Source organism: Pongo pygmaeus, chromosome 11, assembly GCF_028885625.2.
Source record: "Pongo pygmaeus isolate AG05252 chromosome 11, NHGRI_mPonPyg2-v2.0_pri, whole genome shotgun sequence".
Lineage (NCBI taxonomy): Eukaryota > Metazoa > Chordata > Mammalia > Primates > Hominidae > Pongo > Pongo pygmaeus.
Genome location: NC_072384.2, coordinates 65,215,009 through 65,242,904, shown reverse-complemented (window position 1 = coordinate 65,242,904; position 27,896 = coordinate 65,215,009). Strand labels below are relative to the sequence as shown.

At 37.4% G+C, this 27,896-nt stretch overlaps 1 protein-coding gene across 8 annotated transcripts in view; it reads right to left on the bottom strand.

The window, feature by feature from the left end:
* Positions 1 to 406: 406 nt before the first annotated feature.
* Positions 407 to 27,896, bottom strand: part of CSRNP3 (cysteine and serine rich nuclear protein 3) — a 218,758-nt gene continuing 191,268 nt past the window's right edge. For 7 of the 8 annotated variants that reach the window (XM_063647603.1, XM_063647601.1, XM_063647605.1 and 4 more), the window contains 3 exons: positions 27,685 to 27,741; positions 13,141 to 13,437; positions 407 to 11,000 (listed from right to left, as the gene is read on the bottom strand). In XM_063647603.1, coding sequence (XP_063503673.1) covers positions 9,948 to 11,000; positions 13,141 to 13,437; positions 27,685 to 27,741 — 1,407 coding nt within the window. In that variant the 3' untranslated portion in view covers positions 407 to 9,947. The remainder of the gene's footprint in view (positions 11,001 to 13,140; positions 13,438 to 27,684; positions 27,742 to 27,896) is intronic. The other variant, XM_054478802.2, reaches the window with a different exon arrangement.

Sequence of the window (27,896 nt, the reverse complement as noted above, 5' to 3'; positions counted from 1 at the left end):
CAGTTAAGTGAAAGGATACTACTTACAAAAGATTGAATTTGTCCTTGTAAAAATAGCCTCCAAATTTCATTTACATAAAGAGCTCTCCTCTGGCCCTTGTGTTTGTTTACACATCATCACTTGATGAAGGGGTTGAATAGCTGAGAAAGTAAAGTGCTATAAGCATCTTCACTTAGGGATAAATCCTAATAAAGTTAACACATATTTGAAATGACAATGTAATGAACCAGTTCACAGGAACTGGCTTCACACACAACTTTTCAAGAATATTATCTGTTACACAGTGGAAGGGAGGTATCCTTGTGTGTGCTGGGACAGCGTAACGGATTGCAGCTCAAGATGTAAGAACAAAGGTTTTACACAACAGGCAACAGAAATGCAACAGTAGATACAACTTAGAAACCGGTTTTACTCTGCTGCAAACAAATGGACAAGATATTGTACAATATATAATAAAAAGTACAGCATAATACAAGTGCCACTAATAAAAGAAACTTAAGGATAAGACTTAAAAATGCTTATTTGTTATATATATATACACACTGCAATAAAAAGCCACAATAAATACACGAATTTCCATGTCATTCATAATAAATACTGAAAATATAAATACAGAAGACTACAGCTAATATGAATAAATTATTACAACATAAGGTCCAGGTTAAGTTCTGTTGAATATTATTGTAGCTTATTTTATATACCCTTTGGCATTTTTGATGTTATAACTTATACACAAGAGAAATCAATCTAGAAACTGTGTGACATACAACATGACATCTTAGTGTAACATGACTGTATGTATGGACTGGAGTTCATTTTCCTCCTTTTCAACTGTTTTAAGTCATTAGATTGAACATAACTAATAAATATCTATTGAAGTACTGTTGATATTGAGTAAAAGAATAAAAATCAGTTGAAAGATAAAACTAATCATAACGTCACAAAATACAGTTCAGTGGCTTTTCTGAGTTTTTAAAGTTACTTTTTTTTGCCAGCAACAAACGAACAAAAAATAAGAAAACAAATATTCTCAAAAGACTTCCCTTGTGTAAGGACCATTCCCAATATCTGAATGGTTCAACACAGACTGAAGGATAACACCCAAGTCCTTTGGATCATTTGATCTACCAATACATTCAGCTCACTAGATTCCACCAGAATTTGCAAATGTACCAAATTTCTATGGCAGTTGGAAAGTGAGACATAGTTGATGTCTAAAACTATGATCAAGATGAAGACACTGCAAAAAGTGACATATGTTTATGCAACCAATTATACATATTTTTAAAATGGGAAGCATGTATTTTTGACAAATGTCAAATGATCTATCAAATTGATTTACCCTGTGACACTGAGGGAAACGCACTGAAAGAACAAAGTGCCATTTTCTGCATAAACAGGCATTAACCAGTACATATGTATTAATAGTTCTATCTTAAAGGCTAGTACACCAGAAATTCAATAAACTAAAAATAAAGCAGATCAACTTTACTAAGACACAATAAAGGCTGAGATTCTTAGGAACAGAGCTGTAATCTACAGGTTTATTTTTATTTTATTTTTTTACTATTTCTGTACTGTAAATTTCTAGCATTTATTATACATCAAACACTTTTGAAACATGTTTCACAAACTATGCCTCAGACTTATTTCAATAGAGGTGCCTAGAGTCAATTAAAACATGGGCCAAATTTTATTCAACATTCTTTACATGATCATTCTATAGCATTAACCTTTTTTTTTTTTTTTTTTAAATAAAAAAGGTCATTTCCCCCTAGTGTTATTTGTGGGGAGTAACCACACTGATGTGGCTGTCATTTCACAAGAGCATCTGAGTTTGGGAGATATGCAGCTGTACCAAGATTGAAAAAAATCCCATGGAGAAAGGAAACATTGATTTCGGGGGTGCTCCTCATCTTCTGGTGAGTTCTGACTCTGAGTTAGGTGTCAACTCTGAGCAGATAAAAAAGGCTCTGAAAGCTCCAGGGAGTGCTTGAATCAAGTGATGTAACCAGAAAAATCACCATTTTCCAGGACTCCTCCCTTCGTTTTCAGGCCTTGTCAAGAAGACAAATTTTTAAATCATTTTCCTGACCCCTGAGAAAGCAGGAAGCCATTGTTTAAATAACATAGGGACAAAGGCTGGGATCAAATGGTGGCTGTGTAAATCTCTGGAGTCATTTTATTCCATCAGACTCTTCACAACTACTCCTATCTCCCACAGGAGAAGTGGAAAAACTTTGGATTCTTATTTGTCATTTTAAGCCAAGGAAAGATTAATGAGAAGGTCATTACTTAGAAGTAAGAATGTAGAAAATGCTTAATTTTTATAATTGTAACTTCTTAGAAAATGCAACAGCTTAAAAGTCAAGTCATTTGATCCTAGTTCTGATGTTTGTCACTGGGGATCTGAAACAGTCACTTTTCCTGACATTACCTACTGACATAAGAGCAATCACAAAAACAAACAACGACAACAGCAAAAATGAAAACCTAGTACAGCCATATTTGTCAAAAGCTGGTCATGTTACAGACCATTGTCTCTGAATCCGTGTCTTTCTTTAAAAATCTGATTTCTTAGGAGACTTACGGAATGATCACATATTAATGTAATAATCACCAAATGTAGGGGGAAACCCAACTTCCCTTGAATCCCCTAGTACAATGGCCCAAATCACCACAACTGTTGCCAGGTGCCTAACCCTCAAAGACTGGCCAAGATATTTTCTTATTGTGAGAAAACCTAAGAGAGCTGAATTGTGTTGCCAAGGAAATTGCCTTCCCTAGAGATGTTAAGAATAGATGGCGATCTCTCCTGTTGGGCATGCCTAAGTGACAGTCTTCCCTGGTGGTAGATCGATGAGCCATATGACCTCTGGAGATCCCTCCTAGTCTCAGGACCATAAAATTTGAAGAATACAGAAGAATCTCAAACTTTCCATTATTCACACACAGTTGGCCATTGTGAGTATCTTTGAAAAGATTAAACTATTCTGAGATCCCCATTTGGCATGACTAGTGACTAATGAATCAGGGTTCAGATGGTAACCCGTGGCAGTGGGCTTTATTTGTTTGAGACACAAATGAAATGACTTTGCCAACTATTACATCTTAAAATCAATCACTTTCAGATATCACTTGGATACCATCAAATAACTCAAGTATCAACACTAAATAAATTAACAACAACAACAACAATGACCACCAGGCAACAAGTTTCTAGGTTAGATACTTAGGTTTTTCCACTTCAGGGTAATTGAGATTTAGAGTTAATTTTTTCTTCTCTTTTTTATTAAATAAAGTTGCAAAAATGTATATAGGTCTTTAAATTTGTTTTAAAGACGGGTGGCTTTTTTAATGGCTAAGGAAAAAAAGCTTGGTGACCACATGAAAAAGAGGAGCAAAACAAAATTGGATACAATGTATTACAAAGGTAGAAATTTCAAACTCCTTTTCCATAGGTCCCTTATGTAGAGACAACAGCAAAACCATTATTAGGAAGCCATATCCCTGACAAGAAGGGTAGGGGGTAGTGGCCTTATCCAGTGTGGCAGTAGGACTTGATGAAGGTCTCTGGTGATACAAGTAACTAGATAAATTTAAAAGAGACATTTTCTAAGTCAATTTTCTTCCAAATACTCATTAATAAATACCTTTTAAGATAATCCCAAGACAGATAAAAATATTGGGAGAAAACCAAAAGAGAAAGGGAAGAGATACTCTAACAAAGAAGCTACTCTAAAGTTACAACTAAAACTGTTCAATCAGGTCACATAAATTAACTTAGACAATGGCAAGGCTAATTTCTACCATAAATTTGTCTCCTTCTAACTCTTTCTAATCAATATACTTTATCTTAAAAATATTTAAATGGCCTCACATGTCACTAAAATGAGTTAACGAATGAACTTAACTATCACCGTGGTAATGATAAAGAGAGGAATTACATCATTAGCGTGCTGAATACAAATGTTATCCAAAATAAATTCTATCACATTCCTTCGAAACTTTAGTCCTGTCAGAAACTTTTATGACAGATGACATAAGATGACACAGTGAAGTTGACATTTCTTGAATTATAAGCCAATGCAAAGGATCAAATTTATAAAAGCAATTACCCTGTATAGTGATATATTTATCACAAGTAAAAGAACGTAGTCACCAACGTGACTTACATCTTTGAAATGACTTCATTTCCCATGGATACAACAAGTATCTGTATTTACTAAAATTCCAGGCTAGATGTGAATATTTTAAAAATCTACATATAAAAGTAAACTGAAACATATTGTTTTAGGCTTTGAATCTGGTCATATTCACTCTCCTGGTTCCCATCATTCTATTGGCATTAACACTCTCAGGATAGGAAACCCAAGACATGCCAAGACAGCACAGACTTAGACTAGCCTGAGAACTGATCACCAGGTAAAACACAGGTCATATCAAATGTTTCAGCTTGAATTTCTGGAAAAAGGAATAAAACAAAACACCTGCGTTGTTTAGGAAGGGAGTCTCATGGTCCAGTTTGAAAAAGCCAAGAAAGGAGTCAAAATAAAATTTAGAAGTGACTGTTTTAAGGACTCACATTGAATATCTAGATTTGGTAGGTAAAATGTGAAAGAAGAGCTTTTTTAAATGTCAGCACTTTTTACTTTTGACAATCATGAAAGTCATTGATCACTTATTTTAATATAAAATGTGTTCAAATTTTTTAACAAAATAGTTTCTTTAGAATGCTATAGGTGTGTGTTTTTATTTTCTAAAGCATCAAATGACTTATAGACAGTAAAAATGTAATTGATATGAATGTTGGTCAGCAGATGTGAGCACCAACTGGGCTGAAAGGGTGTCCACATTGTAACTGCCCCTTCTAGGTTTGGGGCTGCCGTTTGTAACTCTAGTGTTTATGATGTAGTAAGATCTAGCTTAGCTCTGCTGAGCATTATTTTTTATAATTCCTAGAAGACACCACCACTTATTAAGCTTTTATTGCATCCTCACTTCCACTCTGATACTTCCATAATTCTAGTGGGTATTTAAATTGCTGATATTCAATTAAGTCAATCAAATTCTTTACTACTGTAGAAGACATCTGCTGAGCTGTGCTATTGGTGCAGAGCTACAGCATTTTGGCTTAGGCATTTTTGTTATTCCAGCTCTTGTTAGCAGATTTCAGAAAAAGTAATGCAATCAGAAGCTGAAAATTCACATTAGACCTAATATAGAGTAATCAAGCCTTTAAACTTTGGGTTTTGGTTGTGGTAAGAATACAACCAACAGTTCTAATTTAAAATTACAGATAAGTCTTGCCTTTGAAAACACAAAGGTGCTTCTCATTAAAGCTTGGTATTTAATACACTGGCTATAATGGCACTGCAAACTGTCATCAAGAGAATAAGGAGCAGAGATGCCACTTTAAAGAGAAATAGTGAGTTATATTTGGAGAAATAGAAGGCTTCATGACACCTTTTAAAAGGCAGTCTCCTGTTGGCTTCTGAGACTATAAATTTTCCACCTGCTAATTTGATGGTTTGTAACTCCAGCTGAAAGTGATGGAGTCTAACAACCTCTCTGTTTTCCACCTGCTGCAAAGTGATGTCTTTGGAATTTGCAAAAAGATTTTGCTATTTTGATAGGCTTTTTATAAATAGAAGTAAGAGTGACTGTGTTCCACACTGTTGTCTTAAAAGTTTCCTGAAATGTTTCCTGGGTTATGCATGAGTCAAATCCTCCTTGAAACTGTCTGATAGGAATTTGCTGGTGTAAATTTAGCATCACTTATATAGGTCTAACATTGAAGAAGCAATTAATCGAAAATTTCTTTTTCATTTGATTCAGTCCTAGCTGAGTCCAGATTTAATTCATACATTTCAGATGGAGGGAGAGAGATGAAGGACGATCCGGTGAGTTCTATTAATTTAGGAAAAGGAAGCATCTTTTAGTTGCAGCTCACATATAATTAGACAAGAACTGATGTCAGTTTTTCTAATATCACTTGATAAAATCACATATTAAGAGGATTTGAGAAAGCTTGATTATTTCATGCCACCTTTCATTAACATTATCCATTAGAATTTGTAGCGTTCTCCTCTTTTTACTACTCAAGACAATTGTTCTAACACAGCATGTGTTCAGTACATATTTGTTGAAAGAAAGAATTGATATTTAATAAATTTTGAATATAAAGACCAAAGAGTCATAAACTTGTGCAACAATAACAAAAATTGAAATAAAAGAAACAGTGATTAGCAAGCTATAGAAAGTAAATCATGGTATGTTTTCCTGTTTAATGGTAATCATACCAAAATTTTGCCTAGAAGTCATCTATTAGAGTGTAAAATTTTAAAGAACATAGCCACTTAACATAATCTCTTTGCTTCTTGATTAATTTGTAACTAGTGTTTTTGCAACTCATAGTTTTTTTTTGGAGGGGAGGGATTCAGGGAGTATTGCAGAGCCATATATGATTGTGAAGATTTTAAACATACTAAGAAACATTAGTTTCACATTTACTGTGGCTGTCACATTGAGAAAATGGTTTTGTCACAAAGAAATGATGGGCTTTCAAAAAGTAACTATATTATTCAATCAACCAAAAGACATGAGACAAATGAATTTTACCCGTGTCTTAATAATTAATGATCAAGAGATAAGGAGGAAAAACTTAAGTAATTCTCTTTCATTGACTTCTTTCTCCCAAAGGAAATTGGGAATGACAAAGGAGATGCAAGCTGCTTCAGCCACTTGACTTTCAAATCAATTTGGCCAGGATTATAACTGGGAATTAAATCCCATTTAAAGGTATAGGACTGGTACTAGAATAGACAGGGCTGGAGCATGAAGCTTTGCAATTGAAAGTGAATGACCAAAAAGCTGTGTGTCAAAAAAGACTACAGTTTGGCTACATATACTATGGAGGCAATACAACAGCTGCAGGTCAGGTTATTGTGTCTTGGCATAAAGATCTTAAGTATTCCAACTGGCTGCATGTAGCTTGATCCCCATTTTTAAAAGCTTAGAAGGACTGTAGCACTTTCCTGGCATGTGGGCAGTTCTTTGTTGAATAGAACGGCTATTAATGGAAAAAAAAGTCAGCTGGAACAGTGTGCTCTCTCAGCTTTTCTGGGAAAGGAACTAACAAGGAAATTATTCCATCATAAGTATGTTTGCAACTTTGACCTGATATTTTCAAACTACAGCTTTACCAATTATTCTCTTTTCTAAACCACATTTTTTTAGATCATAAAGCCCAACCAGATTCTGGGGTCAGAAAAACTCAATACTGACTACTGGCCGTTGCCTGAAATCTGTCATTCTCTAAGTGTGTGATATACATATATTTTGTATGTGTGTGCATGTGTATGTGTTAGGTATATGGGAGAGTTTTAATAGGTAGCCTGTGTATGTGGTTTGTGGGAGTTGTTTACAGGTTAGTCAGGTATATGAAAAGTTGGAATAGAAGCTGTCATGATTGGAAGGGTAATTCTTCTCACAGGGCAGTGACTTTCTACCCCAGATGAATGGATAGGGGAAAACAACCTCTGTTTTCTTAAACATCCTTTTGGAAACAAAGCTGGAAAACAAAGACCTAGCCAAAAATAAAAAAGTAGGCTTCATATCGTCTTAGGAAAATAAAGCTGAACTAAAATTAAAATATCTCTTTTCAGAAACTGGACTGTCATTCCACCCTTCAGCTTTGCTCAGGCTGGAGCTGGCTCTTCCCCACTCTCCCACACTCTGTGTTCCAAGAATAATCTCAGAGTACTTCACAAGCAGATCCTTCAAGAGCTTGTAATGGTCCAGCAAATACAGTACACATGATCCTTTCATGTGCTTCAATGAAGGAACAATAGCCTCTTGTCATTTTCTCTTTGGGCCTGTGCTCTTTAGATTGTATCAGTAGGGGGAAAATTTTGGAGATTAAGCACTAAAAACCATCACTTTGCAGACAACATGGGATATATATATATATATATATTTGAGATTTCAACAAATCCTCATTCTGATTAGCCCAAAGGGCCAATCATTCAAAAGGAACAACCCTGCTCTCATTACTGCAACCTACATAAAGACAAACCCAAAGCTCTTTTAATGTTAATATTAATGGTTATAAATTTGGCCCAATGGAGGGGGGAAGAGAAGGGGCAGAAACCAACCGCACAGTGGAAGAGCTGCCAAGTAAACATTTTTTCCCCAAAACAAATTTTAGTAGAAACTTTTCCATTGGAGGACTTTCTCTAGATCAAGCATTTTTAAGTTCAATTAAATAAAATATTTTTTTTAGAAATTGAGATCTACAATATATTTATATCCATAATTCTAAACACCCAAGTCTAAAAGACATAAAAAATAAGTAGCGATGCAGTCACTGAATAGCAAGTCATGTCCACATTTCAAATAGTTATAAAACATGTGAAGTGATATAACAATAGAAGGTCAAAAATGTGAAACAGGTTTAGCATAGTCATATTGCATTGGAAAAAAAAAAGGCAGAATTACACTATTTAGTTACCTAAATTAATTTACAGGGAAACGGGATCCTAGAAGTCCTCCGACGAACCAAGTGAAGGTAATCTAAAGGTGGGGAGTGCATGTTTTATTTCTATCTGTTCTCTTTAATAAGAGAATGTGAGGTAATTAGAAAGTATGCAATGCATTCTGGACTGTTCTGCTAGTTGTCCCAGGCAAGACAAATCAAAATGCTTCAGAAAAGAAAGGCCTAGTTGAGTATTTGGGTAGAGGCCCCCCTTCAATCAGCTAGTCACTAAGTGGAAATCTCATTATACACTGATTTTGTAGAGACGGATTGATCACGCTGGAGAAAAGGCTGGTTGCTGAGGTCGTGTCTCTTCCATGTTTCCTCAGCCTCCTCTGCATTTACTGAGTTAGGTCCTCAGAGTGGCGAAGGAAAATAGGTCATTTTTCCCTTCATAAGTATCATTGGATGATTCCTCTATATTAATTATATGAACCTTATAATAGTTAAAGATCTTTTTAATTTTTTTTTTAATTTTTTCATCTCAAAGAGTTCTCAGTCCCCACCCCACACGAGGTACCGTGAAGGGGCACTAAAGTGCATTTTGATGTAGGGGGTAGAGCTTAAAGGTGCTGTCCAAGCTAAGAACCAAGATGATGCTGTTTAAAAAAGAAAGGCAATTCCTTCTATCTCCATCTCTGGAGTCAGCTGAGGGAGGGCAGTGAACTAGACTCTCCCCAGAGGATTGTCCTAACTCTTAACTTTAGAGAAAACTGTGTAATGACCTGCACATATAGAATCATTTATTTGTCCAAAATAGCAAAAATAGGCCTATTTCACCCTTAAGAATTTGCAAATCTGATCAGTCATGATCATAAAAATGTGAATGGATTCCAGATGCAATCCATGTGGGCATGCTCTGTGGAACTAGCTATGCATCTTCAGCTTGAATGAACATGCGGCTGTTCATTTTCATCAAAACATGACTTCTAAACTACCATAAATAAAATACACATGGAACAATTAAATCTTTTTCTTACAATAATTACTTTTACATTAAAAAGTCACCATTATCTTCAGATATATTGAAAATTAGGACTCTAAATCTTATTATTTCCCAGCCTTAGTTAACAATCTTGCACAGGCCCGATAATCCAAAATTTGGAGCTCTGATCTACACAGATTGGCAGGTTTCACACAGTTTGACAGGTAGGCAACTGTGAGATATGTATTTTAAAATGTAGCATTTTCTATCAAAACAGTCTGAAATCTTTTAAAATCCCTACAGAGACTGTATTTGTGCAATGCCACAGTCATGTGGCTAGAAAGGAAAAAACAAAATACAGTCTGGAAGATTAACCACCGTCCAAGTTTTCTTGGTCTTCAGTTTAAACAATGATGAGCCCAGGAAATCCAATTAAATACAGTGCCTTAAATAAGAGAAGAGTTGGTCCTAGAATAATTTAAGCTACTAAACAGGGACTGTCTCAACCACGGGTGATTTGATGCACTCTTCATGCAATATGCTCTTTTCTGCAAGGCTCAAAGAATTTTCAGCAGGATGCTCTGAAATGTGACTGTCACCATTCAATGTAGAGACAAACCCTTCTTGGGAGGGGCCTTTCAAGTATGAGTGAAATTCCACTTGAGGGTGATTGGACCTGTGTTCGGGATATAAACTATTGCAGGGCACACCGCTATCATTTTCGGAAGAGGAGCAGCAAACGATTACAGAGGGGTTGGCAGCTGGATAGTGGGAGGCACCATAGGCCTCTTCTGCTTGTCGGGCATAGTCAACGAATTGCTCAGGGGTCATAGTGTAAGGCACCAGCGAAAGGGTACCGTTTTTGACAGTGTCTCTTTCAGAATAGTTCTCAGAGATCTGATTTGGAGTTCCTGGAATGTGGCTATCTATTTGGTAATACAGAGTTGAAGAGTTGGCATAAAAAGAAGCATTCTTTGCATGGCTTTCGTGAACGGCGGTGCCATCAGAATAACAAAGAACTGAAGGAAGAGGGACAACTTCGGCATGGGTGCCCAAACCTTCCACGAAGCCATCTCCTTTGTCATCATCGTCATCCTCCTCCTCCTCTTCCTCTTCTTCTTCCTCCTCCTCCTCATCTGACTCACTAGGTGCCAAGCTTTGCGTGCTAGAATCTGTGACTCCGCTGCAAAAGCTGCTCCCATCCTCCTCTTCTTCCTCCTCCTCTCCTTGGCAATCTAATTCTTCAGCTGACTGCAGGTGCAGCACTGCAGCCTGGGGTTCAGTTTCAATCTCAAAACTGTCTGCGATTGAATATTCTACGGAGTGAGCGACAGGGCCCATAGAACTACTGTGAGCACTTATCTCACTGTGGCAGCCATTCAGCGTGGGGATTTGCTGCTCTCGGTTTTTCTCCAGTTCAAGTTTCATTATTGTGTGCAAAAAGTGAGTCCGAACACGGATAGGATTAAATTCAATTCTACCTGCTGTGTTACTACATCCTTCTTTAGTGCAGCCACATGGGAAAGACATACGATCCACCTTGGAAGGAAGAACACAGATTAGCACAATGGAACTATTACAAACCAAATAAACGCCCAGAACCTTTCAGCAACTTCTTTGAATTAAGTAATCCACTTAATTCCACATATGCCAGAGCAAATGACAACCAAACTTCAAATAGAAATGAAAACGGGAAAGTGAGGGCTTAAAACATAAGAGTTAGCTGCTTTTTATACCTATGTCCAAAATAAAAATGGGTTATGGGCATAAGTGTGTATTTTCAGTTCACTGACCCACTCCATGACTTTCTCCCCTTTTTTCTCTATTCCCCACTTTCCCTTCCCTCCACTTCTTTAATTTTGCTCCCATGTTTTCAATGCTCCTGTCTTTCCCACAAGTTCCTTTTCTTTCTGCTGCACCCCAGCTCTTGTGCCTGATTTTAAACAAGCAAACTTACTGTGCTCCTCTCCACATGCTATTAATCTAACATATACGATGTGCCCCATGTTAACTTTTCCTTTTGCTTTTGCTTATTATAAAGGTGCTTTTCCCTTTGCTTATTATAAAATGGACTTACACGACTTAGCATCATGCAACCTCACAATTTGCTCTCGTTTGCTTACCTTCTTATTGTTTGGGGTGCTTGGTACATGGGTGCATGTGTGTGTACTGTAGTGTAGGGCTGCAGTGGATATGCACATTCATGACTATGACTGGTGGACTCGTGTTTAGGTACTGAATCCCCCCTTCCCTCCCCATTCCATTAGATACAATCTTCTTCAATCCCCCCTTCCCTCCCCATTCCATTAGATACAATCTTCTTCAAGGAAGGGCATGTACGTTGCATCAATATTCCAAAACTATTTTGGTGATTGGGTACTGGAGATAGAGTGTTTGGGTTCAACAAGTGTTGGACTGACCTCTTCACTCGGGTGAGAGGTGGAGTTCTGGACAATCCAAGGGTATTTATGAGAGATTTGCCAATTGTCTCAGATTCCACAGATTAATCTGTATGCAGACCAGAGTATAGGCAAGAGAAAAAAACTTGCTCTGCTTGTCACCTTATCCAGCCATGGAATTTCCTATGCTAAAGAAGAGAAGGCAGACTATTCTAATACAATCATCTCGGCCCCAGTAAAAAGTATAGCAGATATTAGAGCCAGAATTTGTATCTGTATTTTTTTTTTTTTTTTTTTTTTACTCATGAATCTTTCTGTGAATCCATCTTAAGCAACTGTTCAGCAGATAGGCACTGCCCTCTTCTTTTGACTACCTCAGTTGCTTTCCTTATTGAAAAAGCCAAGTTTCTGCATAAAATAGTGACACTAATCATAGTGCACCAATGACATTATAAATGAAGGGGGACCAGGAAATTATCTGATTGCCAGTCATCAAGGGTTAGTAAACTTTTTATTTGCAGAGGTCAAAGGAGTAAATATTTTACGCTTTGTGGGCCATATGGGCTCTGTGGCAACCACAATACTCAGTTCTGCTGTAGGAGCAAGAAAGCAGTCATAGGCGATATGTAAAGAAAAAAAATGTGGCTGTGATCCAATAAAACTTTATTTACAAAATCATGTGGCAAGGTTGGATTTGGCCTGCGAACTTATAGGGTGCCAACCCCTGACCTAGTTCGGTTCCTTCATTTTAGAGATAAAGAAAGTAACCCAGAGGGCCTGACTTGCCAATTTCATATAGTTGGCAAATAGCAAAGATGGAAGTACAATTTTGTTTTCTGCAGTCTCAATCTAGTAATTTTTCCACTAATCCAACCACCTTTAATCAATCATCATTTTATATCCCACGCATGGATCAGAAAATACATATTCCAGTGTTAGGGATGTCATGATCTCCTTCAACACTGGTAAAAAGCTGAAATAAGGTGATATAATGCAAGAATCCAAGATAAAATAATTTTAATTAACTCAGCTGCTACTTGGGTTGTCTTTCAGATTATATCTTATATGTATAAGCATGTTATGTATTCCCATGAATAGCCTTAAATTAGTCCTTCTCTCTTGCTGAATTATGTCTTTCTCTCTTCCTGAATTACATGTCTTGCCTTGCCAAAAAATTTTCGTTTACATGTGGGAAGCTTCATTATAGGTACCATGACTGCCTCCTTAGGGGGTGGTAGACAATGTCTTGTCTTTGGATGCCCTGAAATCCCAACCCTTACCTGGCACTTAATGCCAGCCAGGCTGCAGGTGCACGTGTCTGGATCACAGAACACTCGGCAGTCACAGCCACAGTCCTCTCGTGAGAGGCGGATGGCTCGGAGTTCATGCTTTTCTTCCACGTCAATCTTTTTCACTCCAGAGGCACGCAGCAGAGCTCTTCGCTTTTTTGTTGGCAAAGGTTGTAGGAAGAAGTACTCATCTACCTCTGTGTTGTCCAGGTCAATGTCATCATCAGAAATGTCATCCAGTGTAAGAGTGCTGGCTTCTTCTGATTCTACTGTGCCATTCTTAGTCATCTAAAAACACAAAGCAGCAAATAAGAGACTTATTAAGGGCAGGGTACAAAATCTCTATGTTTGTACTGGGTGAGAATGAACTATTATACATTATCATGTCCCCATAATCAACAAGTGTTTGTTAGATCATTTTTTTAATTTTTAGGAGAAATCACAGAAAGGAAAATAAAGGCATCAAAAATGATAGGCTTTTAAATGTATGGGTGACAGAAGACTGTTAATTGGAACTCATAACCTCCTAATGTTAGGAGCTACAGTTGTTGGAGCTTTTAGAGAGTGCCATGTGAAAAACACCAAAGGTTACAAATGCTCATCAGTGAAAGCTATCTTTAGACTCAGTTCATGATAGGCAGCTCCAATGTTGGAATAAATGTGTCCTTGTTCAGAGGTAATAGCACCCTTGTGGAAGCCATCACCACCTAACTCAGCAAATATGTTGTCCTTGAAATAACAACTCTGTCTTTTGAGCTCCAGCAAAACCATGCACCAGGAAATAAAGGTGTGCTGCACTGTGCTACAGGGATTACAAATATGATTATTCTACAGAGCATTCCAAGAATGAGGGCTTGATATGAAGTAATCAGTCAGGTCAGCATGCTCTTAGTAAGACAAAGAACAGAGGGCAGGGCCCTCAAGCTCTCAGCAACCAACAACTGAAACAATAAACTCTGCCCTCAGAGGAGATCACACAAACCCTCACCCAAAATGGTACCTTCTGCATAATAGCTCATGTGGAAACTGTCTCACATACCCATGATTAGTCTGCTTCTATTTATATTTCTTCTCTAAATTAATCTCATCCATCAGAAAGCCCTGAATAAGTACTTCCCTTCTTACTATGATATCACGTTATGTTTCCTTCATAAAAAAGCATTTAGAAAAAGAAGTTTTCTCTGAATATGAGCAAGATATCTATCCTGAGGAGCAGCATAGAATTAATGCAGAAACTCCATGAGAAAAATCATGGAAGTTCTAAATACAGAAGGGATTTTAATTCTTTCATATTTAAATTTATTACTTCCTAAAATTCATTAATTATAATTATTACTATGCTTGGTGAGCTTAACAACAGTTCATCCATCACACAGTTAAAATACTTGCAACATCAGACATCATTGTCTCATCTTTACAGGAAAAAGTCTAACATTTAGATAAGAATTTTTATTGGAAAAAATCCTCAAACTGAAAAACTCTGAATGTATTAAAAAACAAATAGAAGATTGGACTTTGCCCTCAAGCAGAGAAACTTTCATAGAGGAAATAACACACTAGCAAGTGTATAGATTAAATATATCACAAAGGCCAGGTGCAGTGGCTCGTGCCTGTAATCCCAGGACTTTGGGAGTCCAAGGTGGGCAGATCGCTTGAGGCCAAGAGTTCAAGACCAGCCTGGGCAACATGATGAAACCCCATCTCTATCAAAAAAACACAAAAATTAGCTGGGCATGGTGGTGGGTGCCTGTAGTCCCAGCTGCTTGGGAGGCTGAGGTGCAAGGATCACTTGAGCCCGGGAGGTCAAGACTGCAGTGAGCCGTGATTGCACCACTGCATTCCAGCCTGGGTGACAGAGTGAGACCTTATTTAAATATATATATATATATATATATATATATATATATTCAGAAGTATTTATATATATATATAAATACTTTATAAGGTATAAATATATATATATGCACACTTCTGAGTGTTTCAGAGCGAAAATCTGTGATCATGCAAAGGTACACATTCCTCTTTATTGGGTTTTGTCTCCTGGTATAATCTAAAATTTATTTCCTTCCTTGGCATTTCTTTACATATGTATTGTTTAAACTGTGATAGCCACTAGTAGGATGTCATGTTGACTGGTTGTGTTTATCATTTTTGTTAATTGTTATTTGTAACAAGCTGCATATTTTTAGCTGTAAAGATCTGATTTTCTAAGGAATTCAAGTTATAATTGCCTAACATACACTCAATCCTCTGTGATAGGTAAAGCTGTAGTAACAGAAAGGAAGTGTTCCCTTTTACATCTTACCACTGTATGGCACTTTGGTTTGTTTTCATTAATTCTTGGCTTGTCTCTGTGAACCTCAGCAAGCTCCTGACTCCTCAGCACATGTAGCACACCCAGGACTTGGGTAGCATGATTCCCTTTAATACTTCCTACTTAATCTCCACGTTCTGTAATATTTATGCTTATTTGTGCAGTTGGTAACATTACAAAAATAAAATCTCCATTTTATATCAACAGAGATTGATTTATTTTTATTTTTATTTTATTTTATGTTTACTATTTTTTTTGAGATGGAGTCTAGCTCTGTTTCCCAGGCTGGAGTGCAATGGCCCAATCTCAGCTAGTTGCAACCCCAGCCTCCCAGGTTCAAGTGATTCTCCTGCCTCAGCCTCCTGAGTAGCTGGGATTATAGGCGCCTTTCACCATGGCCAGCTAATTTTTGTATTTTCAGTGGAGATGGGGTTTCACCCTGTTGGTCAGGCTGGTCTCAAACTCCTGACCTCAGGTGATCCACCTACCTTGGCCTCCCAAAGTGCTGGGATTACAGGCATGAGCCACCTCTCTTTTTTTAAAATGGTTATTATCAGCCTAATTTTTAAAAATGGTTGTTATCAGATAATATATGAAATCTAAAAGTCAACATGTAAGAATTTAGCAAACGTTTAAAAACATATCAAAATTTTTAGGGCAACATGAATAACCAATTGGTGCTTAAGAATTAAAAAACAAAAAACTGTATGTCATATGAACTGCAGATTCAGTTTACTCCAAATATAAGTGCCCTTAGAAGTAAAATTTGCATCTCTTATTCCCACATACTAAAATTACAATAAGGAATTTCATTTCAAAATAAAAATTTAATTAATAATCTGGCCAACTGCAGTGGCTCATGCCTGTAATCACAGCACTCTGGGAGATGGAGGCAGGCAGATCACTTGAGGTCAGGAGTTTGAGACCAGCCTGGGCAACATGGCAAAACCACATCTCTACTAAAAATACAAAAATTAGCCAGGCATGGAGGGGTACACCTGTAATCACAGCTGCTCATGTGGCTGAGGCACGAGAATCTCTTGAACCTGGGAGGCAAAGGTTGCAGTGAGCCAAGATAGCGCCATTATAACATAGCCTGAGTGACAGAGTGATGCCCTGTCTCAAAAAAAAAAAAAAAAAAAAATCTAAAAGAACTACATACTGTTTCACTCTTGCTCAATAAACTATAAGTTTTCTAATCTAGATTTTCAAAATCTGACATTAACATTGAAGTGAGCTGGCAGGGTTTTCTCTTCATCATCTCAATATCATCTCTATCATTTCTAATAAAGACTGGAGATACTCTAGCTTAGGCTGGTTGCTGGCTTATCCTCTCCTCCTCACAGTTTCTGGTTTGGTGTGTAGCCTTCGAGACATATTCCTATTCCCTGCTATCCCCTTGAAGTCCTTCCCCAGTCTTTTCTTCCAGTCTGTGCCCATTCACTTCTTTAAAAATCAGGCCAAAACTACTGAGTTCAAATGCTCTTTAAAATCAGAGCACTACATAGACTATTTCCAAATGCATTTTAGGGGAAAAAGTCAATGAGCTCCCTAATTTTGTCCACCCACTCACATCAATTACCCTCTCAAGAGCTACTGCAAATAAATGGAGGCAGTCAGCCAGGATTGCCTCACTTACTCTTGCTGACTCCTTTCCTCCATGATGCATGATATGGTTTGGCTGTGTCCCCAACCAAATGTAGCTCCCATAATTCCTACATGTTGTGGGAGGGACCCAGTAGGAAATAATTGAATCATGGGGGTGGTTTTTCCCATACTTTTCTCACCATAGTGAATAAGTCTCATGAGACCTGATGGTTTCATAAGGGGAAACCCTTTTAGCTTGGTTCTCATTCCCTATTCACCTGCTGCCATGTAAGATGTGCCTTTCATCTTCTGCCATGATTGTGAGGCCTCCTCAGCCACGTGGAACTGTGAGTCTGTTAAACCTCTTTTTCTTTATAAATTACCCAGTCTCAGATATGTCTTTGCCAACAGCATGAGAACAGACTAATACAGTAAACTGGTACCAGGAGTAGGGTGATGATGTAAAGATACCCGAAAATGTGGAAGCAACTTTGGAATTGGGTAATAGGCAGAGGTTGGAACAGTTTGGAGAGCTCAGAAGAAGACAAAAAAATGTGGGAAAGTTTGGAACTTCCTAGAGATGAGGGCTCAGAAGACAGGAAAATGTGGGAAAGTTTGGAATTTCCTAGAGACTTGTTGAATGGCTTTGACCAAAATACTGATAGTGATATGGACAATTAAGTTCAGGCTGAGGTGGGCTGAGATGAAGATGAGGAACCTGTTGGGAACTGGAGCAAAGGTGACTCTTGCTGTGCTTTAACAAAGAGGCTGGTGGATTTTTTTCCCTGCTCTAGAGATATGTGGAACTTTGAACTTGAGAGAGATGATTTGGGTTATCTAGTGGAAGAAATTTCAAAGTGGCAAAACATTCAAGAGGAAGCGGAGCATAAAAGTTTGAAAAATGTGCAGACTGACAATGCAATAGAAGAGAAAAACCCATTTCCTGGGGAGAAATCAAGCCTGACACGGAAATTTGCACAAGTAACAAAGAGCTGAATGTTAATCACCAAGACAGTGGGGAAAATGTCTCCAGGGCATGTTGGAGACCTTCACAGCAGCCCCTCCCATTACAGTCCCAGAGGCCTAGGAGGAAAAAATGGTTTCCTGGGCCTGGCCCAGGGCCCCCCTGCTATGTCCAGCCTAGCGATGTGGTGTCTTGTGTCTCAGCTGCTCCAGCCATGGCTAAAAGGGGTGAAGTTACAGCTCGGGGCATGGCTTCAGAGGGTGCAAGCCCCAAGCCTTGACAGCTTCCATGTGCCTTTGTAAGATATGCCTTTGACCTTCTGCCATGATTGAGAGGCCTCCCAGCCAAATGGAACTGTGAGTCCGTTAAACCTCTTTTTCTTTATTAATACAACCCATCTTCATTCACAGCAATATTCATTTTGTCCATTTTTTTCCTCTTGACATGATGCTACCTTTAAATATCTTTTTTTCCTATCTCAAATAGAATCATTAAATGTTCAGACTTTAGTTAGTCAAATGCAACATCCTTATTTCATGCATTAATGAAGCTTAAATTAATTGTAACTTCTCTAAGACATACTTACAGAGCCCAATTTCCTGACTCCTCTTTCAGTATGCTTTTCTTTATATCTCACAGATAGATTATGAGTTTTCTATGGTACTCAAGGCAAAGCTGGGAATTTAACATGGAATTAAACATAATGTGTCTAAAAGTTATTCTGTTGATAGGATAACCAGCACTTTCAAATGAATGCTCTCTTCTCAAGTAGATACCACCAATCTGGGACTTGGATCATTTCTCCTGTAGTGTTTTCTTTTTCTTTTTCTTTCCAAAAAAATAATGTTGCTTCCCCAAGAGCTCAAAGGAAGTCTGCAAAAAATGTGATTTAAAGAGATTACCAAATAGCCTTGACTCTTAAATCTGTTTTTATTTCTGTGTTTTCTTGAGTGTGAAAGAAAGAGAAATTGCAGGTGGGGGTTAAAGAAGTGGTAGAAGCAGATATGACATAATATTAATAACAGCTTTTGGATCTGTGTGCCAGGCACTGTTCTAAACACTGTACCTGCATTAGCTCATTTAGGATCATATACATCTCATGAGGCAAATACTATCATTGTATTCATTTAACTGATGAGGAAAATGAGGCACAGGAATGTTAAATAATTTGCCCAAGATTGCAAGTAATGAGGATGTGCACCAAGTTACGACCCTACTATGTGACTCTACAGCTTGTGCTCTTAAAAGTAATAATAATTACATATATCTATTCTTTTAATACACTTAACAGGTACTGAACAGTCTTTTATGATTATTTGGAATCAGGCATTAGGTGTACTGGTGCACAACATACAGCCCTTGATCCCAATGAACTGGAGTAAAGAGACAAGGAGTCTAATAATTTTAATCCAGTTCATAAGGATTTCCTAGCTTAGGGTGAACATGGGGCATTTGAGGGTTATGTAGGAGAGGCACCTACAGGTGGGGCTGGCAGTGGGGTGAAGTGGGAAGACTTCAATATTCAAATCTGAAAATAGAGTAGCAGTTAAATGAACAGTGGTGACAGAAGGCATTCCATGCTGAGCAAGAATAGTTTCAAAGGGCTGAGATAGGACAGAGCATGATACAGTCATTGACCTATAAATTATCCAGATGATTGAACTTGTATGGGATCACTCCCTGTCTTGGTCCATAATTGAAGAGCTAAAAGTAGATAAATAGCAGTTATTCAGAGAGAAATTCTTCTTTGCCATTTGGCTTAGCTAGTTTACAGGTGATGAATACTGACTTAATTTATGATTTGACTTAATCATTTTTATTTTATGTTTATCCTATCTCTGTATGCATGTATCTATGTTGTACTGTTAGGATCTCCAGGTCAAGGCCCCTGTGTGTATATATGTGTGGGGTGGACATGTGTGAGTGGGCATGCATGCACACGTGTGTATGCTTGCTTTGTTTCAATGATGACACTTAAGACGGACTTAGTTCTTAAGCCACCGTGTAAACTTGTTCAGACTCACTACAAATAAAACCACTATAACTTTTTTTTGACAGATGGAAACCAAATATCTTAATTTTGCAGATTTGTATGCACTGATAACTGTGAGAAAACCATTCCCAAAGCCCTATAGAATAAATCATTTTGCCCATCTAATCACACCTGAGGGATGAGACACATTACTGTCAGAATCAGTGGAATGATTCTCAGACAGCTTTGAGTCAAATATAGTGATCCCAAATAAAAATCAAGGCTCAACTTTTTGTTTTGTTTTTACTATATCATGTTGTGAATGAGTTCTTCCATAAATTTTAAGGAGATGAAATTTTTGGTGCCATCAAGGGCCCCCAAACACCTAATTCAATTCAACTAATAAAATGATTAGAAGAGGGAAACAATACTAAAAGTATAGATTGACTAAAATGCCAAGGCAAAACAAAATAAAACAAAAAACAAAAATAAAAACACTTCTTTTTAGCACTTAAAAGTTATGTTTACTAACAAAATTTTCTGGTCTTTACTGAATTATTCACACGTGTGAAAAAGAGAGTGATTTCCAGAAACAAGAATGTGAAAAACTAATTCAGCTTCACAGACACTGATTACTGCATATTATAATAAAGATGATGATGTTGAGAATGATCTAAGCTGCCATATAGTAAATACTAGCCATTAAGGTCCATACTGTATATAAATTATCTCACCTAATTTGCATGACAATCTTATAAAGTAAAATTTTTTTGTAGTTGAGAAAATTGAAGCTCAGAGAATATAATTTGCCAAAGTCTAGCTAAATAGCCATTTAGTGATGATGCTGATGATCAAACTTAGGTTTATGTGACTCCAAAGCTTGAGCCATGCTTTCAAGACCAGTTGGAGTAAAAATTCTTAAGAGCAATGGTAGAAAAACTGAACAAAAGGAAACAAAAAAAGATAACGTTGCAGTACACTCTAAGAGCTGATCTCAGTGCTGTGGGGCAAGAGACAAAAGAGCAGAATAAGCTTCCCTAGAAATAGCTCACTCAGAAACAAAGGATATTGGCTGGGCGTGGTGGCTCATGCCTGTAATCCCAGCACTTTGGGAGGCTGAGGCGGGCAGATAGCGAGCTCAGGAGTTCAAGACCAGACTGGCCAACATGGTGAAACCCTGTCTCTACTAAAAATACAAAACCTAGCCAGGATTGGTGGCAGGCACCTGTAGTCCTGGCTATTTGGTAAGCTGTGGCAAGGGAATTGCTTGAATCTGGCAGGTGGAGGTTGCAGTGAGCTGAGATCACACCACTGCTCTCCAGGCTGGGCGACAGCGAGACTCTGTCTCAGAAAAAAAAAAAAAAAAAAAAAGAAAGGATATGATTCAGACACAGAAAGCAAGAGCTCAGGAAAGAAGAAAACAGAGAGCAAACCAAAGATACAACATCTCCCAAGTTAGTATTTCCTTTGGGTCCTACTTTTTGGGAATGTGGAGGTGGCCTTTCTAATGGAGAGGACATCAGATAAAGCTGATTGAAGTTGGTTGAGCTAATGTATTACTATTTTGATTTTCTCAGCTGACTTTTAACTTATTTATCCTGGCCTGAGAAATCTGTATAGCCTGTGGTCTAGTGTTGTAAAACTATATTAGCTTTGGTGATTGATTTAATGTTTATCTCCCCTATCATACTGTGAGCATGTTGAGAGCAGAGATGACACCTGTCTTGTTTACCAGTGTATCCTTTGCACCTTGATAATTGCCAGTCCCATAGTAAGTTGATTAATACATTTTTAAAATGAATAAATGAATATCCTTAGTCACTATGGTATATTGCCAAGCACTGTACTAGGTATGGAGGTTTATAGATGTACAATAGTTCTGCCATATAAGGAGGTTCCAGCCTGCTGGGGGAGATGACCGTGAAATAAATATGATATAATGTGGTAAGAGCACAAAATATATGTGCAAGTTATTGAAGTGGTGGGGAGGAAGAGAGAATAGACATGAAAAGGAAGGCTAGGTACAAAGTCACAAAGCAGAATTATTTACTTCCTATTCAGATTCCACAGTCTTTTTCAAAAAGAAAAACCTTCAAACCAAAAATGCGAGAACAGGCATGTCAGGAAGGATTTAAAGCAAAAAGGAGGTGAGGAGACAGTGAAAGAGGACTCTGCTGTTTTATGGAAGAATCTCCAGGCCCAGAAAATTTATGCTTTAAGGCAATGAAAAAGCTTGAAGTTATGGTTGTGCAGTCTAGCAGTTTTGAAGAGTCATGGAGTAAAGAATTACAAGATAATCAAAGTGGGAACAAATTTTTTTTTTAAAAAAGCTAGTTCTGAATAACAATATTCTAGAAAAAAATACTTAAAAAGATGGTCTCTGTACATGTGACAAAAAAGAGCAGTAATTATTAGACTATTGCCTAAGTTTACTACAGGGAAAGTGTCCATTTTTCAATTAAAATTCCATGCAGAACCTTAACATATGGAAGATAAAAGTGAAAATGAGATCTGCATCTTAGGCTTTCTGCTCTGGCCCCTAATCTCAGACCCCAAGGATCACAGTTGGAAAACCAGTGCTCTAGTCCTGAAAATTTCTTTTTCCTTCCTTCCTTCCTTCCTTCTTTCCTTCCTTTCTCTCTCTCTCTGTTTCTTTTTTCTTTCTCTCTCTCTCTGTTTCTTTCTTTCTTTCTCTCTCTCTCCTTCTTTCCTTCCTTCCTTTCTCTCTCTCTCTCTCTCTTTCTTTCTTTTCTCAGAATCTCACTCTGTCACCCGGGACCCAGGCTACAGTACAATGGCACAATCATAGCTCACTGCAACCTTGAACTCCAGGGCCCAAGTGATGCTCTCATCACAACCTTCCAAGTAGCTGGGACTACAGGCACATGCAACTGCCCAGCTAAATTTTAAATTATTTTGTAGAGAAGGGGTCTCACTATGTTGCCCAGGCTGGTCTTTAACTCCCGGCCTCCAGCAATTCTCCAGCCTCTGCCTCCCAAAGTGCTGGCATTACAGGTGTGAGCCACCCTGCCCGGCCAGAGAATTTCTTATTTTGTCTCTAAGACGAGAATATAGTTCTGAGAATTTCCCATTCTTTCACTCTGACAGAATTTCTTATGCTCTTCATGTGGAAAATGGAATGTAATCTGATTAATAAGAATATGGTTGGATATATGACTTTTTAGTTAGCTGAGCAGTAAAAATGCCTCTAAGACCAGTGATGCTCAGCCTCTTTTGTACCACCAAGGAGGCCAGGAATGAAGGATATGGCATCTATACATCCTATCAGTAGCAGTGGCTCACTCTGGCAATGTTTCTCCATGGGGGTCATGGTGGGGTGCTTCTCCTTTTACTCTTGAGGATAGCTACCTTGAGAGAATATCCTAAACTTGGCCCTGTTTTGTTAAATGCAGTTTTAAGTCCATAACTTGGATGAAGACCTAAAAGGCAAGCTTACCACATCTACAGATGACAAGACCAAGTTTATTGAAATTAAATGTAACAAAACCTTATTGATCACTCTCTACAGGCCATGTCTAGCACTAAAGAGGGCTTTTGCCATGGAGATGTTACAAAATTTTGATTTATATCATAATGCAGAGTTGGCTTAGAAGACCTGAGTTTTGTTTGCTTGTTTTTTGTTTCGTTTAGTTTATTTATTTATTGTTTGTTTTTTGCTTACCACCAGCTTACTAAGAACAAAAAAAATTGATCACAGTCCAAAAGCCACTATATCCTTAGTGTATTCTATGGAAAGAACATCCAGAACTTGGAAGAAGATAATGTAACATATGCCTGGAGCACCATGTCGAGATCAAGTACCATATTATGAAGGAGACATAAATAGCACTGTATCCAGAGGAAGGAAACCAGGGCAACAAAGAGCCTAAAAGCCATGACCCAGGAGGATCAGTGGAAAGAACCAAGGATGTTTAATGCTACAGAACAGAAACATATAGAACCCACAAGCTTTCTTCAAATATTTGCAAGTCCATCACCATTGCTTTCAAACAGCCAGAATTCGGAAAATAGGGAAGATTTACTCTGTGTACTTATGGGGCATAATTTGGGTCAAAAGTTTGCAATCACATGGCAGCAGGTTGCTCAATGTAAGGAAGAGCTTTCTAACAATTAAAGCTGCAAAATGAAATGGGCTATTTCAAAAAGTTGTGTGCTCTGGATCACCAGAGTTTCTCAATAAGAGGCTAGAAAGCATAGGATATGTTTTTAATACAATAAATTCCTGGTTTTGTGGTATAAGTTGGACAGTGACCTAGTCTATAAGGTCTCTGGAAAACTAAAGGAAAATATGTATATAATTTGGATATTGAGTCACATCTTATAATATAGTTCTTTAGCTCATTAGCTGTTAATTGCAGGTGGCAAACTGGAACCAATTTAATTATACCCTCAAAGCACTAGGAATGTTTGGTTGTTTTGTTAGCTTATGAGAATTTCAACAACCTGAAGTCACAATAGGACCTTGGAATACATATTACCACACAGTCACCAGGAGGGGTGATGATCGTATCAACATATAAGACATATGAAAATTTCCTCTCAAATTTTTTTCTCCTACCCTCTGATTTAGACCAAAATCACTTCTTTCAGTGGTAGCTAATAAGCCAGACGGATCTAGTAGCATGCTAGTAAATATTTAACAACTGACACTCTGGAAAAAAATTCTAATTTGTCATGTTTGCCAAATTTCATGGTTTAAATACATCCATCATAGCTGATTTCAAGCTACCGTTGGGAAGAGAAGTACACAATCCACTTTAGTGAGCAACTTTAACAAGCTGGCTCCAGCACATCACTGAATATACCCCACATTTTAATCAGGAGAATCAGTGCAATTGACTTCCCTAAATTAACAGTCCAATGGTTGTTGCAGAGAAAGAAACTAAAGATTTGATTACATATGCTTAGTTGTTCCATTTAAACTAAAACACCAACAATATTTTGAAAGAACATATTCTTAAAGGTACTACATTTGCCCAGGGCTGCAGCCCACCCTTTCAGTCTCCATCACTTTGTTTAGGTTTATTTTCTCTGTCAAAATAGGTTGTGTATGTGACAGAGCAGGTATTTGGCACATCAAAGTTTTCCATTTGATGTTAAAGTGGGCCTCCATTTGGGGATGCATTCCGGAAGCCCTGACACTAAGTATACTGTGGCATAATCTCTACAATCTAACAGAAATTCTGTAAGGATAAGTGGAGTTCAAATATATCATGACCAGCAGGTTCTGACACATCTAATAAAGAATCAGAGTATGGGGAAATAGTTAATGACACATCCAAAAATGTTGATGATTGATATAGTTCAACTGTTTCTCAAAAGCCTCTAATCTCTTCTATCTATCAGGGCATTTAAGGCCTGTATCTGGAAGATAAATCATAAGACTTTTGAGGAGATACAAAGAGAAGGGCTGGAGGTGAAGTGGAGAATTATAATATCGCATTGGTAAGTCACTAAATGGGTAAAGCACAGTCATAAATCTGAGATTTGGGATGGAAAAAATTTATGTAGAGTTTTTTTAAAGGTTAATCATTAAAGGAAGAGTTACCATCTGCCAACTTTTTTTGTTTGTTTTTTAAAGGAGGCAATGAGGACAAGTAACAGCCACTCATTACTCAAGGAACATATGACTGAAAAATTGAGAAAAGTACATAATTCTGAAAAGCAATTAGAAATGGCAGGAAGAATGAAGATAGACCCTTGGATCTCAGAAATAAGGGGAACAACTTGGGTTGAAAAAATAAAAAGCCAAGCCAAAGCTGTCAAAGCTAAATTAAATTTCTTAGAACAAGGTAGTAGAATCCAGTATGATAGAACCTAGAGGCAATTGGAACACCAATGTTCTTTAAAACATACAAATGGCTGCCTAATGCATTTTACAGATACATGTGAATTGGGAATAAAGGCTAATGTAATTGTTCAACAATGTGGTGCAGATGATGAAATCTAAGCACTTAATTTGGAAAAGTTTATAGTATTAAGATGACTGCATTGATTACTGTGAAGAGTACGACATGTTTGAATTGGCTTGACAGAGAAGAAAAACTGTGCTCTGTAATTTAGAAATCTAAAGCTACTTATTTCTTCTAGAAATGCATTTTATTCAATCAGCTTTCTCTATTAGTTGTTTATAGACAATGTTTGAAAGACCAGCACCACTAACAAAAAAAGACACACTTGAACTCCCCCAAATAGAACTGGATTTGTTCTACTAAGGTAATACTTACATATTATTTTTTGATATATCTAAAACCATAACTTGACTGGAAGATGAATTACTAAATTAGGAGCAATTTTATGATCAAAACATACATTTCTATTTTTATTTTGTTTTCAAAATAACATCTTTATTTTGTTTCCAAAATAACATCTATAGATGTATTATAATGTCTAGAAGTGTATATGCATGTATTTCTTTTTCTCATATTTCTCTATTAAAGCCCCATTATGAGAGGTGCCATTATATAAATGTGTTCTCTATTTGGAACTCAGCAAAGACACCCTGGAAAGATACAGAGGCACAGTGGAAAGAGGAGCTTCTCCTTCCTGTTTTGGGGCTGTTGGTTCTCAAAGAAGTAGAAGGAAAACTATCTAGCTCTGAGTTCAATGAGCTTCCCATGGTGTATTACGTGTCTCCGTAATGATGGCTTTGGAAAATGTCTGTCTTGTCAGATGCTGCCTTTCCTCACTCCTTATTCAGCAGGCAATTCACTGCCACTCACAAAGGACCAACTCAGGCCAACTCACAGTGAGCAAAGTTTGTCTTTAACAAGTCTTACTTTTCTTTTTGGAATGCTCTTCCATACCAATGACCCTTCTGCTGCCCCAGTTAAAATAATGAAATCAATTTAGCCACATTTACAGAAGGTCCCTGGTTTATGATGGTTTGGCTTTTCATGATTTTATGATGGTGCAAAAGCAATATACATTCAGTAGAAACTAGGCTTTGAATTTTGAATTTTGATCTTTTGCTGGGTTAGCAACATCCTTGCATGATGCAGGGTATTGGGACTGCTCTGTCAGCCATGCAATCATGAGGATGAACAACTGCTACCCTATGGCAAACTGTGTGGCCAGATGATCTTCCTCTCCGGTAGGCCAATGTAAGTGTTCTGAGCATGTTTAAGGTGGGCTAGGTTAAGCCATAATGTTCAGTAAGTTAGGTGTATTAAACGCATTTTTCAGCTCAATGATATTTTAAATTTACAATGGGTTTACCAGGAGATAATTCCACTGCAAATTGAGGGGCATCTATATTTTGTTACTTACACCAGAGGTGTTTATATTTCAAACAAATACCACATTAAAAGTGAAATTTCAAGTATCAGAATGAAATTTTTGAATAGCTATGTTTTGGGGTAGCTGGCTTTGGATAGCTAAACCATAGTCAATAATATTTTAAAAATCATAAAAGTTCATAGAGGAATTACAATGAAAATATACACAAGTTTTTCTCCATTAGTTCTCCTCAGAGTTTTAAAAAGCTGGTTCACATTGCTGTGATCTTTTAGCTTTGTGTGACATGTGTTTCTGAATACTTTAAGCAGAGTGAGGTTAAGATTGGATCACCTCAAAATCTCATTATCTTTTAGGTTGGCATTTATTTGGAAGTAGTGATGATAACCAAATGCCTTTTGTTTACATTTCATCAAAGGGGAAAACTGTGTTTTCACTTACCAGTAACAAACCGATACCTGACACTTGCTCAGATGATTGCCTCTCCAACATCCAACACTAAGCAGAATTTTAAAAAACAAATTAGTAATAGAGTGGTCTTTTTGCTCCTTCTTTTCTAATTCAGTTTGTTTAAAAAATGTATGGAAATAGCTGGATACAAATTATAGTACATAGCACATGGGAGAAGGTTGCTGTAGGTTTGTGGCTTCCCC